The sequence below is a fragment of the Amblyraja radiata genome, chromosome 20 (genome assembly GCF_010909765.2).
Source record: "Amblyraja radiata isolate CabotCenter1 chromosome 20, sAmbRad1.1.pri, whole genome shotgun sequence".
Taxonomy (NCBI): domain Eukaryota; kingdom Metazoa; phylum Chordata; class Chondrichthyes; order Rajiformes; family Rajidae; genus Amblyraja; species Amblyraja radiata.
This window is the reverse complement of record NC_045975.1, coordinates 12563409-12579019: the sequence shown is the minus strand read 5'-3', so window position 1 is coordinate 12579019 and position 15611 is coordinate 12563409. Positions and strand designations below refer to the sequence as shown.

General features: G+C 41.3%; 1 protein-coding gene across 4 annotated transcripts in view; it reads right to left on the bottom strand.

The window, feature by feature from the left end:
- The window catches only part of LOC116984600 (carabin-like), a 91281-nt gene that overhangs the window by 49942 nt on the left and 25728 nt on the right, over positions 1-15611 (bottom strand). For all 4 annotated transcript variants that reach the window (XM_033038830.1, XM_033038829.1, XM_033038831.1 and 1 more), the window contains 4 exons: positions 11660-11783; positions 7628-7697; positions 6635-6749; positions 4489-4606 (listed from right to left, as the gene is read on the bottom strand). In XM_033038830.1, the coding sequence (XP_032894721.1) occupies positions 4489-4606; positions 6635-6749; positions 7628-7697; positions 11660-11783 (427 nt within the window). The remainder of the gene's footprint in view (positions 1-4488; positions 4607-6634; positions 6750-7627; positions 7698-11659; positions 11784-15611) is intronic.

Below are 15611 nucleotides of genomic sequence, written 5' to 3'. Positions count from 1 at the left end.
TAGAAGTACAGATATGCAGATTAATTGGCTTGGTAAAATTGTAAATTGGCCTCAGTGTCAAGGGCCTATTTCCGTGCTGTATCTTTAAATTAAACTAAGCTAAACAGCCAGGAGTTAGTTTAATGAGACAACGTGTTTGGCAAAGGCATCATGGGGCAAATATTATGATACTGCAACATACAGTTCGAAGTTCTATGTACATTTTATACCCTTTAGGGAATAAATACAAAAATGACAAATTTTAAACAAAAACAGAAGAACTCAGCCAGTTCAGCAGCATCTGTGGACAGAAATCACAGTGGTGCTGCTGGTAGAGTTGCCGCTCAAAGTGCCAAAGACCTGGCTGCGATCCTGGCCTCAGTGGAGTTTGCACGTTCTTCCTATGACCCCATGTGCTTCCTCCAGGTGCTCCAGTTTCCTCCCACATACAAAAGACATGGTGGTTTGTAAGTTAATTAGCATCTGTAAATTGCTCTTAATGTGTAGGAAGTGAATGAGAAAGTGGGATAACATAGAACAAGTATGAACTGATGATTGATGGTTGGTGTGGGCTTGTTGGGTCAATTGACTGTTTCCATGCTGCACCTTTCATCAGTCAATCAAAACAATCAGTGCTTCAGGTCGAAGACCCTTCGACAGAACTGACAAAAAGTGAAAGCTAGTTGGTGTTAGTAGCAGAGAAGATGGGGGAAGGAACAAAGGGACTGTTAATAATAGGTTGAAATGGTATAAACTATTGAGTATTCATTCAAGCCCCTTTGTTGGTGGAGTCACAAGAGACTGCAGATGCTAGAATCTGGACCCAAAACAAACATCTGGAGGAACTCAGTGGGCTGAACAACATCAATGGGAAGAAACTGAATTGCCAACATTTTGGGTTAAGATGTCTTGATACAGAATCTTGATGCAAAATGTTGACAATTCATTACCACCCCCTCCCCACCCCCACAGATGCTGCTCGACCCACTGAGTTCCTCCAACAGTTTGCTTTTTTTTGCTCCTTTGTATGCGCAATGTGTTACTAATATTGTGAAGTCTGGGAAATGTTGCATCGTCTGGCTTTCTATCATTGATAAATTTTAGATGCGTTTTCTTCCTTATCCTCTCTACCCCTCCGTACAATCTGATATTAATTCACATCCCCGTTAACTTCTTGTGCTATTCATTCAATCCCTTGGTAGAATTGGAGGAGATACCCTGCTACTTGCTCCACTTTCACAGGTCGGAGATACCCTGATTCTTACCCCACCCCCCCGGCACTACACCATTATCAGCTCGCACATTCAGTAACTCAGCAAGTACCCATTTACCCTGAGCTGCAGGGGTCCGTCCAACCAACAACAGAAACCAATAGATGCCGTGCTATACAAATTGTGGCCCATTATCTTCAACTCCACTTGGGACAAAAGGGAATCCAATGCAGTCCATTAACTTCCTGTGAAATGAGTTCATTGTTCTTCACTCTTTAACCTATTAACTATCCAAAGATCCCTTTTCAGATTTTAAATCACTGGAACCATTTTGTTTTAGACTGCACAGCTAAAAGTCGATGTTCTTTGACTCCACTGCTGTAACTTGTAAGGAGAGGGCTCAAGATATCAATAAAAGTAACTTGTATTGTATTACCGACCAGCCTTTAGGGGTATTGTACACAGTCAATGCCCAGTGTAACCATTTGGTGAGAGATGGAGCAAAGAAAATAGGAACATAAAAGAACTTGTTCGATGACCTGTCCAATTGATTGATTTGATGTGAGAGTGAAGTGTAATTATGGTCGCTTTAGAAACTTAGAAATAAACCCCTGCACCCATTTTCCATTTGGTTAGTGAACTCCCCATAATGACTGATTCCCCTTCAGTTCTGATTTTTTTTTAAATTCATTCCTTTCCAATGGCCTTCATGAGTTTTTTTATTGGTGATGAGAAATGAAGAAAATTCCTAATTTCCACTACAATTCACCCCAGAATTTCACCCCAATTATATTGTTATACCCTCTTGAAAACCTTCCCATGTAGAATTGGTTGTAAGTGGAGATCTCTGTGATACAGGTTGGGATACAGATATTGGAGAGTGAACATCCATCTGCCAGTGGTAGGAGGCTGTAAGTGGAGCACTCCAACATTTTCTTCTTCTTTCACACAAAGGGTGGTGGGTGTATGGAACAAGCTACCAGAGGAGGTAGTTGAGGCAGGGATTATTCCAGCTACAGGAATGATGTTGTTATTTTGGAAAGGGTACAAATGATATTCATCGGGATGTTCGCTGGACATTTGGGCTTGAGTTATAGGGAGGGGTTGGATAGGCTGTCTTTTTTCTTTGCACATTGGAGGCTGAGGGTTGAGTAATGAGGTGTATAAGATTATTAAACAAGGATAAAGTGAATGTTCACAGTCATTTCCCAAAGGTAGAGGATTCTAAAACTAGAAGATATAGACTTAAGGTGAGAGGGGAGAGATTTAAGAGGGATTACCCAACCTCTCCCATTTAAAAGATATTCTGTTTGTCCATTGTGTACAGTAAAGTGGATGAACTCCCATTTTACCTATATGAAGACTAAAGGATTAGAGGGATATAGGCCGAACGTAAGTAAATAGCTTATATGGGGCATCTTGGCCGGCATGGACGAGTTGGGCCAAAGGGCCTGTTTCTATGGAGGAAGGTCTGCAGAAGGGTTCCAACCCAAAAGGTCAAGCATCCTTTTTCTCCAGAGATACTGCCTGATCCGTTGAGCTACTCCAGCACTTTGTGTCTATCTTTCAGTCTGTTTCTATGCTGTATGACTCAAAGATCTTCTAATCGAGCCATGTTCACATCTACTCATTCAGCAGGTCCGTATCCCACGAAGCTTCTTTACACTCGCTCTGTGTCTAGAATCCCACCAAGTTGCACATCAACAAACTTGAAAATGTCACGTTTTGTCCTCTCAGGCAAATTGTTGATACAGGTTGTGAATAGCCGGGGCCTATCCACTGATCCCTCTGGTGCCCCCCTTGAGTTCACAGCCCGAGAAGGATCTGTTTCTTCCCACTCTTTGCGATCTGTCTAATCTATGTCAGCATCCTACTCTCACCTTGACAACCTCCTGACCAGGAGCTTATTGAAATTCATCCTACGATCCCAGCTATCCACTACACAGTAATTTCCTCAAAAAACTCAAACTGATTAGTAAAGGATGATTTTCCCTTCATTAATCAATGCTGAATGCTCAACTCATTTCTAGGTGTTCTACGATTATATTCTCGATATTATATTCCAGCATTTTTCTTCTTCAGATATAGGCTGGCAGGTCAGCAACTTCAAACTTTCTCTCTCCCTCATTTTTTAAGCAGTGTGATCACACTTGCAATTGTTTAATTCCTCTGACATTTCCTTTATTCCTTATTGTAAATTCCCCTTCCACTGTCTATAGGGTATCCACATTACTAGTCTTTTCCTAGCTTACATACTTATAAAATCCCTTTTTCTTATCTGAAATATGGCATCTCTGTGAGTGTAATGGTCCCTTCGTACAGGCACCAGAAACATTGGATCTTAATTCCTCCCTTTATGTGACAATTTCCCACACTAAAGCACATCTCACTTATAAGTGTGTGGTCTCCCCATCCACATCTGTTTAACTGCTTGTTTTGAGGATGTACGAAGAACAGAGTGTGGTGGGTTCCTGGAAGCAGATAGGAGGCTTTTAAATAGGCATACGAATGTGCAGGGAATGGAGGGATATGGATCACATGCAGACAGAGGAGTTATGTTTAGCTTGGCACATGTTCAGCACAGACATTGTGGGCCAGATGTCCACATCTGTTTTATGTTTGAAATGGAAGCCTCTGGAGAAAACCCAGGCGGTTATAGAGAGAACATGCAAACTCCACACAGACAGCACCGATCCAGAAATAAACCCTGCGGCTGGAGTCATTAGCAGCAGCTCTACTTACTGCACTGATGTGCCAAAGTAAAACAATGGTAAAGCTCCATTTATTGCCCATTTCCAGGTAGCCTGACAAGTGTTTCTACTTCTCAGGACATAAAAGATCACCTAGGCAGCATGACACCAGAATCATTTATCATCCAGATTAGGCTGGACTCAGACGTTTCTTCCCTTCTGTGAGATCTTAGTGGGTTAAGTTAAAAATGGACAGGATTTATTAAATTCATTTTGCCGCTCAACTCAAGATTACTGGTCAGCAGCCAACAAACACTGCTCTCTGTGTCTGCACCTGTATTGATTCATAAAGTCAACAGCACAGAGAGAGATCCTTCGGCCCAACGTGTTCATGCCGACCAAGATGCCCCATCTAAGCTAGTCCCATTTGGTTGTTTATGGTCTCTATTCCTCTAAACTTGTTGTATCCATGTAACTGTCTGTATATCTTTTAAATGTTCATGTACCTGTCTCAGCCATTTTCTCTGACAGCTTGTTCCATGTACATACCACAGTGTTTACTGATAAGAATCAGCCCAGGTAATCTAAATCTAAAGTGTTGTACGTACACTTCAACAGGAATCCGTAGCAGAGTGGGAAGAAGGTGGGAGACATCAGACATGGCGAGAAGTCGGGGTTCCAGCAGCTGTAGAATGCACAGGCCCGTACTGAATATTGTATTGATGCCTAGGGAACCAAGAAGAACAAGGACCTTTCATTAGTAAAAATCTGAATCAGAGTCAATCAGCACCGTAGTCATACATCATAGAAACAGGCCCTTTGGTCCAACTCATCTATGCTGTCAGTGATGCCCCATCTCAGCTAGTCCTGTTTGCCCTGTCCCCTTCTATCTAAATGGATTCAAATTCCACCCATCCTTTGTCCCTCCCTACACTCTTTTGTCTTCTTTTCATGTTTCCCCTCCCCTCCCCACTCCACTCCAATCAATCTGGAGAATGGTCCTGACCCGAAAAGTCGCCTTTCTGTTCCCTCCATAGATGCTGTCTGATCCACTGAGTTACTCCAGCACATTCTGCTTAGCTCATATTTATGACCCATGGTTCTGGACTTGAACATACGTGAAAACATATTATCTGTATTTTCTCCATCATTCTGTAGAATCAGATACAGCTGCTATGTAGAAGAGATATTTAAACAGATTCTGAAATAGGCCAGAATACGATTCTAATGTGGGCAAATGGGATTAATACAATTCTAATGTGGGCAAAATTATGAGCATCAACAGTGGGTTGAAGGGCCTGTTTCTGTACAACTCAAAACCCTTTCAAGAATCTAAATGCTCTATCATATTACCCTTCAGTCTTTTCTAAGGAACTGCAACCCATTCAATTTCCTGACAGGATAACGTCTTAGTTTTGTTAACCTTGTGCATTACAACTGAAGTCAGAGCAATATCAGCAGTATCTAGCATTGATATTGGCTGTTCTCCAGCTAGTTCTTCCCCTGATGCGGCTTCACATTCTCTTTAGGAAGTGCTTTATTTTGACAACTGTTGATGCGCTGCCCTTTCCAAATCCTCAGCATGTAGGTGTCAACATTGTTTTTAGAGTTTTACTTGTAGCTCAGATCGACAGATACATTTCTTCAGCTGCAGAACTTCCTCTGCAAGAGCATGGGGTCAAGGGTAGCGGAAACAGCCTTGTTGTTTAATCTGAGGGAAATGAGGGATGATGGCTTGAATCTTCCATGTGTGTCAACAAAACCTTGAAACAGTATCCACTGTTGAGTAATAAGCACCGGTGGATGATCATGTATCTAAACTCGTGGCTTATCAAAATAAGGTTGTCACTAACACATCAAATAAAGGATTCTTTACTTGGAGAGCAGTCAAAATGTGGAATTCGCTCCCAAAATGGAATGATGGAGCATAGTTGTACTCAAAAGCACCCACTGCAATAACAGTGTGAAGTAATGTGTTTTCATGGACATTAGAAATGTCATACTTTGGTGTGTTTTGTGCAGTTTTTTTTTTAATCGACAAAAAGGTTTCTGCACAACTAGCCCCATATATTGCACTTTCAAATAATGGAAAGAGTGAAGAAGATGCTGGGAAGAGGGAGTCACTTGTTGCAAAGAGGCAGAAGGGTCAGGAGAAGCTTTCAAAAAAGAAAGCTGGATAGATTCTTGAAGGGAAAAAAAAGTTTCAAAACCACACAGTATGGAAGAAGTAATGGGATAAAATAGTTCTCTGAAAAGTCAGCAGTTTCACAGTGGGCGAAACAAGAGGAGACCAAAGTAACTGAGAACCTTTTCAGTAGATTAAAGGTTGCTGGGGAAGAACAGAGTTCCATATCAATAAAATCCATTCCAACTTGGAAGGTAACATATTAAGATCATTAGCAAGAAAACTGGCAATGGAGGTAATTATTTTTGCACAGAGTGTTCCTAGAATAAAGAATGTCTACACAGAACCTATGATGGAATCAAAACTTCCAAGTACACGGATAAACATCTGAAAAGAGAAAGTGTGAAAAACTAATTTTCAAGAAGTGGGACATTAGATAGCCCACTCAGAAAACCCACACAAGCACCGTACTTTTTCTGTGCTGTACAATACAGGGGTTTTATAGATGAAGCACAACTGCGAAGCATGGAAGATTGAACATCTAAAATGAGCCAGTCTGTGCCTTTGCCCGCCAACAATGAGCTTTTCAAATAACGTTTGTCACACTCACTCCAAGGTGTTGCACTTACCGTACAGAATGATCAAGTCCCAGATGGCCAACACCGTGTCCCAGCAGGGCAATGATGTGAAAAGAGTCAGAAACCAAGTGGTGATGAACAATAATGGAGCCACTTTCAGGTTCTCCTGCCAGAATTTTAACAGAATATGTCAGTTAATAATGGCCCCAAACCTGGCACAAAGGTACATTTGAGAATTACCACAGGAGTTTGCGCTTCCGTGTAGCAAAATTCCACAAGTAGTACGCTGCAATGAAGTACAATTCAAAATCCCTACACCAGAAGTTAGTCCATCCCCACCCCTTCCCCCTTTGCATCTCACTATCTAAATGTGGCCTTCTTTTCATTCCCTCTCCATCTTTACTACTTGACTCCTATGGGAACAAGTTCCAATTCTCACCAATTTCTGGGTAAAGATATTTACCCTCAATTAATTTTTGGATTGGCAGTGATTGTTTCACATTTGTAATCATCCCAGAAATAGATGCATATGCTGCCTAGAACAGTAAAGAGGTTACATTACAACGATATATTTTACAGATTACACTTGCCTTCCTTGAGAATAGAAGGGGAATGGAAAATCTTGTTGAATAATTGATTTTTCCGAATGGAGAGGAACTATTTTCTCTGGCTTGTCCAGAATGAGCATAGCATAACTGTGAAATTGGAATAACGTTTCTCATGATGATGATGTTGGGAAGCATTTCCTCCCACAGAAGAGAGTAGAAATCGAACCCGGGTGTCTAGCGCAGTGAGGCTGCAGCTCTATTAGCTGCACCATTGCACCACACAGCCAATACAAGGTCATGTGCCGTCAGAGGAGGTGGGGAAACATGGAATAGCACAGCAAATAGGCATTTAGCCCATGAGAGATTCCATAGATTCCCCCAAATTACAGACAATTTCCATGTGAAGGTATATCAGTGCTCAAGAAAGTTATGCAAGGTGAACTATTTGAGCGAAAGTTGGTTGCAATGAAAACTATGTTTATCAAAGTAATGTTACCATATGTTGCCAGAGACAGGGCATTCGATGTTTCAGCAGCTGTTGAAAGATTTTGGCATGCCTTTGGATTCTGCAAAGTGAACAGTTATATTTCAATGTGCACATGAAACAGCAAGACAGAGAGATTTAAGAGCACACCAACTTGCATTTGAAGAGAACATTTAGCATAGCAAAACATCCCGAGGGGCTTCACCCAGGTACAATTATCAAACAAAAACTGACATCAAACCAGTGATTTTTTTTGTGACGGCAACATATCGGCAACTCTAAAAAGTTAACTACATTTTCATAACTTTACTACCTGAATTTTAACTTTTAGGTTCGTCAATTTTAAAAGATCAGTTTTATTACAAAATGTACTAAAGTTAAAAAAGTGAAATTTATTAATTAAATCATGCCCCGAAACAGCTTAAGCAGGTTATAGGATGAGGATCCACCATAGATACTAAGAGCAAGAAATTCATTCATTGGACAAAGTCAGCATGGATTTATGAAAGGTAAATCATGTCTGACAAATCTTATAGAATTTTTCGAGGATGTAACTAGTAGAGTGGATAAGGGAGAACCAGTGGATGTGTTATATCTGGACTTTCAGAAGGCTTTCGACAAGGTCCCACATAAGAGATTAGTATACAAACTTAAAGCACATGGTATTGGGGGTTCAGTATTGATGTGGATAGAGAACTGGCTGGCAGACAGGAAGCAAAGAGTAGGAGTAAACGTGTCCTTTTCAGAATGGCAGGCAGTGACTAGTGGGGTACCGCAAGGCTCAGTGCTGGGACCCCAGCTATTTACAATATATATTAATGATCTGGATGAGGGAATTGAATGCAACATCTCCAAGTTTGCGGATGACACGAAGCTGGGGGGCAGTGTTAGCTGTGAGGAGGATGTTAGGAGGCTGCAAGGTGACTTGGATAGGTTGGGTGAGTGGGCAAATGCATGGCAGATGCAGTATAATGTGGATAAATGTGAGGTTATCCACTTTGGTGGCAAAAACAGGAAAGTAGACTTGTATCTGAATGGTGGCCGATTAGGAAAAGGGGAGATGCAACGAGACCTGGGTGTCATGGTACACCAGTCATTGAAAGTAGGAATGCAGGTGCAGCAGGCAGTGAAGAAAGCAAATGGTATGTTAGCATTCATAGCAAAAGGATTTGAGTATAAGAGCAGGGAGGTTCTACTGCAGTTGTACAGGGTCTTGGTGAGACCACACCTGGAGTATTGCATACAGTTTTGGTCTAATCTGAGGAAAGACATTCTTGCCATAGAGGGAGTACAGAGAAGGTTCACCAGACTGATTCCTGGGATGGCAGGACTTTCATATGAAGAAAGACTGGATAGACTCGGCTTGTACACGCTAGAATTCAGCAGATTGAGGGGGGATCTTATAGAAACTTACAAAATTCTTAAGGGGTTGGACAGGCTAGATGCAGGAAGATTATTCCCGATGTTGGGGAAGTCCAGAACTAGGGGGTCACAGTTTAAGGATAAGAGGGAAGTCTTTTAGGACCGAGATGAGAAAATCATTTTTTACACAGAGAGTGGTGAATCTGTGGAATTCTCTGCCACAGAAGGTAGTTGAGGCCAGTTCATTGGCTATATTTAAGAGGGAGTTAGATGTGGCCCTTGTGGCTAAAGGGATCAGGGGGTATGGAGAGAAGGCAGGGATAGGATACTGAGTTGGATGATCAGCCATGATCATATCGAATGGCGGTGCAGGCTCGAAGGGCCGAATGGCCTACTCCTGCACCTATTTTCTATGTTTCTATGTTTCTATGAACGAAGCTGGGAAGCAAGGATGAGCAAGAACCCAGAGTCACCAGGGTGAAACATCACTTTGACTGATTTGTTTTTTCGTAACTCTCGGAAACTCCCTCACTATTTGCAATGAGATCTTTTGCATTCATCAGACCAGAAACCTGAAAGTGCAGTTTGACATCCCATCCCAAATGCACCTTTAAAAAAAAAACTTGCAGAAAAACAATAATAATGTACTACAGGGATTTTTCAGCGTTTTGCTTCGAATACCAGGGCCATGAGAAAGAAACCCTGCACACAAAGGTTATAAGCTTCAATAGAGCACTGGAACTCAGCAGGTCTGGCGGTAACTGTGACAATGGACATTCTCTACTATTTATTTCATTCCCCTTACATGTTTTTCCTCTACCTGCTAAATTTTTGTAAGGTGTCCTTGAGACTCTTGAAAGGTGCCCATAAATAAAATGTATTATTATTATTATTAATGGACAGACGACGTTTCAAGTCAGGGCCCTTCTTCAAAATCTTGACCAGAAACGTTGCCGGTCCTTTCCCTCTCTAGATGCTGTCTGACTGCTGAGTTCCTCCAGCACTTTGTGTTTTGCTCAAGATTCCAGGAGCTGCAGCTTCTTGTGTCTCTCTAGTTTCTGTAGATCTGGGTCAAGCTATTTCTCCAAGCCAAGTGACCACTCCATTAAATTATGCGATCTGTGTCTCAAAGAAGCACATTTAATTACATTGTGGAGCATTTCCCCCTGATGAATGATCGAAAAGTGGCCAAACACCCTAGGCTTTGAAAAGGATATTTTTCATTTAAATTTATTCTTGGGATTTGAACATTGAAAGCACGCATTTACAGCCCATTCCTTGTTGTACTGAAAATGTGAGAGTATTTCTTTTTAAAACACCACTAACAACTTGATGCAACCAAGTGCAATTAAAATTCAAAGATGGGTGTAAGAAATTGGAGTCCCATAAATGACTGGACCAGTTAAAGACTAAATTTTGTTAACTAAAGGTATATTACTAAAACAATTTTACATAATGATAATCCAAACAGTTTTATGGCTACCATTACTGATACCTATTTGTAGATTTCTGGAATAAAAAATTTAACCAGATTACGGTCATTTTTCTCAGCTTAATATGGATTGTAGATGCACAAAAACTACAGATATAAGAATCTTGAGCAAAACACAACATTTTGGTGGAACACAGTGGGTTGGGTGGCATCTGTGGAGAGGATAGGACAGGCACAGTTTCGGGTCGGAACCCTTATTCAGGACTTATGTAGAGGGGAGATAGCTCCTCTTTCTACTAACTTTCTCCCCTCTTGAAGAAAGGTCCCGATCCAAAACATTGCCTGACCATTTCCCTCCACAGATGCTGCCTGACCCACTGAGTTCCTCCAGCACTTTGTATTTTCATGCAATGCATTTTCTTTATTAAGTATACCATAAAAATGCTGTGATAGAAAATCATCTAGTGGGATTCTTAACTCAAGCTTAAAAGCTCCACGTTCTATTAACATCATTTCATTCTTTATTTTAAGTATTCTTACGGTAATATTGAACAATATAACATTAATACAAGTCTATGCATTTTAATATTGTATATTACTTCTGAGACTTTAATAAACAAAGTTTCAATTATTGGGTAAAATGATTGAGACAAAATTAAAGGCATTAAAAAAAGCATTTGTTTTATTGCTTTCAGTACTTATATTTACCTTCTTCCACATAATGAAACTCCAACCTACAACATTACCAACAGCCTATGGGACGCCTAAAGTTCTCTTTTTAGTTCAATAGCTTGGGCAACAACTAACTCTAAACTTTAACAAGTGCATGGAGGGACCATTCTTTTTACTCAATGGTATAAGGTTAATGGCATCACTGACAACCTGAGAACTTCATCTGTTCCATGAGGTAAAGATTTATCTGGCCCTGTCTCAAGTAAACAGTTCTGCTTGGTTTTTCAGCCAATGTTGTCAAGAAAACATTGTTATGATAGTGAAAAGATGATCTGCTCACTGTCTGATTGTTGTATGTGAAAGTTTGCTGTGCATCGAATGACTCCTGCATGTTCCTGCATTACAACAATAGCTCCACTTCTAAGTTGGCATAATGGCTGCAAAGCATTTCCGTATGCTATGTAAGGCATGTGGGAAATGCAAGTCAGGAACAGGCAGAGTAGTAGACCGACAGGTAAAAATGCACAAAAACACACGCGCGTACAAACACTCTCTTAATTCACTGCCAAGAAACATACGTATCCAGAGAATGCTCGTAAAATCCTGCCAGGTACTTGGGTTTTTCTAGTAGGACAACCAAAGCCCAGAAGGCATCCTGCTCCTGCATGTTCATTAGGAGCATGGCTGCTATGTATGACATTCCTAGCAAAAAGAAGTTACAGATAAGTTGATTGAAAAAATTCATTAAAATAAATTGCATGCACTGCTAATGAATAACTAATTTAATAATAATAAGGAGCCACCTTCTCCTTCTCAATTGGGAGCAACACAAGGTTGAATTTACGTTATGCCTGCACGGCTTGTAAACCATGGATCTTTGCACCATTCTGATGTTTTGCATTCGTTGTAGTAATTATTATTTTATCCACCATTATCAAGTGTGATGTGTACTCACCCGAACAGGGAATTTCATTGTATCGATATGACGATAAACGAATCTGAATCTAAATGGTTATATTCTATTTTTGCTGCATGCTTCTAACTAATGGTTCCTCCAAGGTCCAAATCCCAATGCACACTGACACATTGTTAACTCAACCATCTTCTCAATCTTCCTCACTACAATCTGCAGCCCATCTCCAGCAAGTTTACCAGGAGTGCAAAGAGCAACCTGCTGGAGAAACTCAGCAGATGAGACAGCATGTGTGGGAGGAAAAATGGCAGGTTATGCTTTGGATCAAAACCTTTCTTTAGACTGACCATTTCCCTCCATAGATGCTGCCTGACTTGCTGAGATACTCCAGCAGTTTGTTTTTGGCTCAAGATTCCATCTGCAGTCTCTTGCTTTAACAATGGAGAGGAGTCAATCTATTGGACGTTAGGGAACATCACCACTTCAAAATGAAAATCGCTCTAATTCCTGTCATCCAATTACAGTATCCCACTGATACTTTACAATCAGAGATTGAGGTCCAAATGATGGGCCATATACTAAACACCCTGAAGAAAATAAATCAACTGTTTGAAGAACTCTGATTTTATAGACGTGTACAAAATCATGAGAGGAATAGATTGGGTAGACGCACAAAGTCTCTTGCCCAGATTAGGGGGTTCAAGAATCAGAGGACATAGGTTTAAGGTGAGCGGGGGAAGATTTAGTAGGAACCCAAGGGGTAACATTTTCATGCAAAGGATGGTAGGTGTATGGAGCTAGCTGTTGGAGGAAGTAGTTGAGGCAGGTACAATTGCAACTTTAAGATCTAACTTGCCACAATTGAGGTTTCTCAGCCAGAGGTGTTAGGGAAAAACACAAAGTACTGGATGAACTCAACGGATCAGGAAGCATCTGTGGAGGGGAATGGACAGACAATGTTTTGGTTTGGGATCTATCTTCAGGCTGAGTGGAGTAAGGGGAAGGAGCAAGAAAAGAGAGGTGGGTGTGGGTCAAAACCTAGCGAGTGATGGGTAGATATAGGTGGGAGGGTTATTGGCAGATGGGTGGACTAAACAACAAAGGCCGGAGATGAAAAGGAGACAAATGTGTGTAAGATAAGGGGAGAGGAAGAGGAGTGAAATGTAAAGCTGGATGGGAGATGTAGTTGTAAAGGGACAGTGGGAGGAGAAAGAGAGGGGATAAAAGGGAAATGGGCGACTCGGGAATGGTAATGGTTGTACAAAATAAAAGATAAAAGGCAGGGTGACCGTGGGTGTTGGAGAAATGTATGTGCACCAAAGTGTTGGTGGTGGGAGGGTTTTATTTGAAATTGGAGAATTCAAATTTCACACTGTTGGGTTGTAAGCTACGAAGCAGAGTATATGTGTTGAGGAATTCAGCAAGTTTATGCACCAACAGTGACCTCCATAACGAGAGCAAATGCCAACAATTCCACGTGGAACTGCTGATGTTTCCCATTAGGTTTTGGCCGTTGTAATTTGGCTGCTCACTCAGCTTATCGGCTTAATATATTTTTTTTAATTTCAAAAATAAACTTTATTCACAATTTAAAAAAACATATAGAAACAATCCCATTGAGACTAGCATAGAAAGATATCAAGATAGGCAGGGATAAGGTGGGTTGGGGTGTCCATTTCTGTGCTGCACGATTCTATGAGCACATGTATCTATGCCCCTCAGTTTTAAATGACCGGGCCCTTTTCTTGTAATTATGCATCTTTGCTGAGACTCGCCCACTGCTGAAAGCTTCTCAACATTGACCCTGACAAGTCCCCTTAAGATCTTATGTGTTTGAAGAAATATAAATGTAACCAATTTAGCCTTTTTTAATAGGACAACACACTAATCCCAGCTCTAATTAGCCAGGTGAATTTCCTTTGGACTGCCTTCAATCTTTTAGATAAGGGGGCAAAACTGTGAGCAATAGAGTTGACTATCAAGGCAACAGTCCTGCAATTGTACTCTGTCCCCTGCTCCATCTCATTGGCACTCCTCCATTCTTTCCTCCCAAAATGAGATTGTGCTTAACTTTCCCATGTACATGAACCTTTGACAGTGAAGATAGACACAAATTGCTGGTATAACTCAGCGGGTCAGGCAGCATCTCTGGGAAAAAGGAATAGGTAACTTTTCGGTCGAGACCCTTCCGATGATTCCAGGAATGCGTGGGTTAGCATATGATGAGCGCTTGAGTTGAGAAGGTTAAGGGGGGACCTCATTGAAACTTACAGAATAATGAAAGGCATAGATAAAGTGGATGTGGAAAGTATGTTTCCGCTGGTGGGAGAGTCTAGGACCAGAGGTCATAGCCTCATAATTAAAGGGCACTCTTTTGGAAAGGAGGAACTTCTTTAGTCAGAGGGTAGTTAATCTGTGGAACTCATTTCCAAGTCAGTGGATATTTTTAAGGCAGAGATAGACAAATTCTTGATTAGAACGGGTGTCAAGGGATATGGGGAGAAGGCAGGAAGGGATTAGGAGGCAGAGATCAGCCGTGATTGAATGGCGTAGACGCCATGGGCCAAATGGCTTAATTCTACTCCTATAACTTGTGAAACATCACCTATTCCTTTTCTCCAGAGGTGCTGCCTGACCCGTTGAGTTACTCCTGCATTTCGTGTCTATCTTTGGGGTAAACCAGCATCTGCAGTCCCTTCCTGCAAAGTTTGACAGTGAATCTCCTCATTTTCACCAAGGATGGAGGAACTCACTACCTGCTTACATTCTACTCTTACAACCTAAAAAATACAAGAGTAGGTGTAAATCCATATGGCATGAATTAAAAATAACTGCTAGACTTAATTTTGAAACTAAGGACTAGACTTAATTTTGAAACTTCTAAGCTGAAAAAATAAACAATTATCTACAAAGTGAAAGCCCATTAATCTCCACTTTGATCATATACAACATGCGCAGGTTACATACAAGACCAAGGGAACAATTTCATTAGCCGGAACACAAGTGCCCCCTGGTGTCCACCACGTTTAACACACTCAACTGCGAGGTTAAATGCCTTCAGTCGAATTCTCTCAGCCAAACTAGGTTTGATGTCAAAGAGGAACTGTGATGGTGTTAAATATTCGTTGTGATAATGCACAACTTGCATTAATTAAAGCAATTAAATCGTGCTGCTGCTCGCAGTGCCAGAGACCTGGGTTTGATCCTGACCTCGGGTACTGCCTGTGTGGAGTTTGCACATTCTCCCTGTGACTGAAGAAGGGTCTCTACCCAAAACGTCACCTATTCCTTTTTCCAGAGATGCTGCCTGACCCGCTGAGTTACTCCAGCTTTTTGTGTCTATCTCCCTGTGACTGCGTTGGTTTCCTCTGGGTGCTCTGGTTTCCTTCCATATCCCAAGATGTGCGGGTTTATAGGTTAATTGGCCACAAAGCGGGAGAACCAGTGTGGATGGGTGATCAATAGTCACAGAGACTCGGTGGGTCAAAGGGCCTGTTTCCATGCAGTATCTTTAAATTAAACTAAACAATTAGATCTGTAATGGTCACAAATTCACACGTTTGAAAGGTTGTGGTGTGAAACCCAAAACTTTCCAGGTATTTACCACCCTCTGAGTA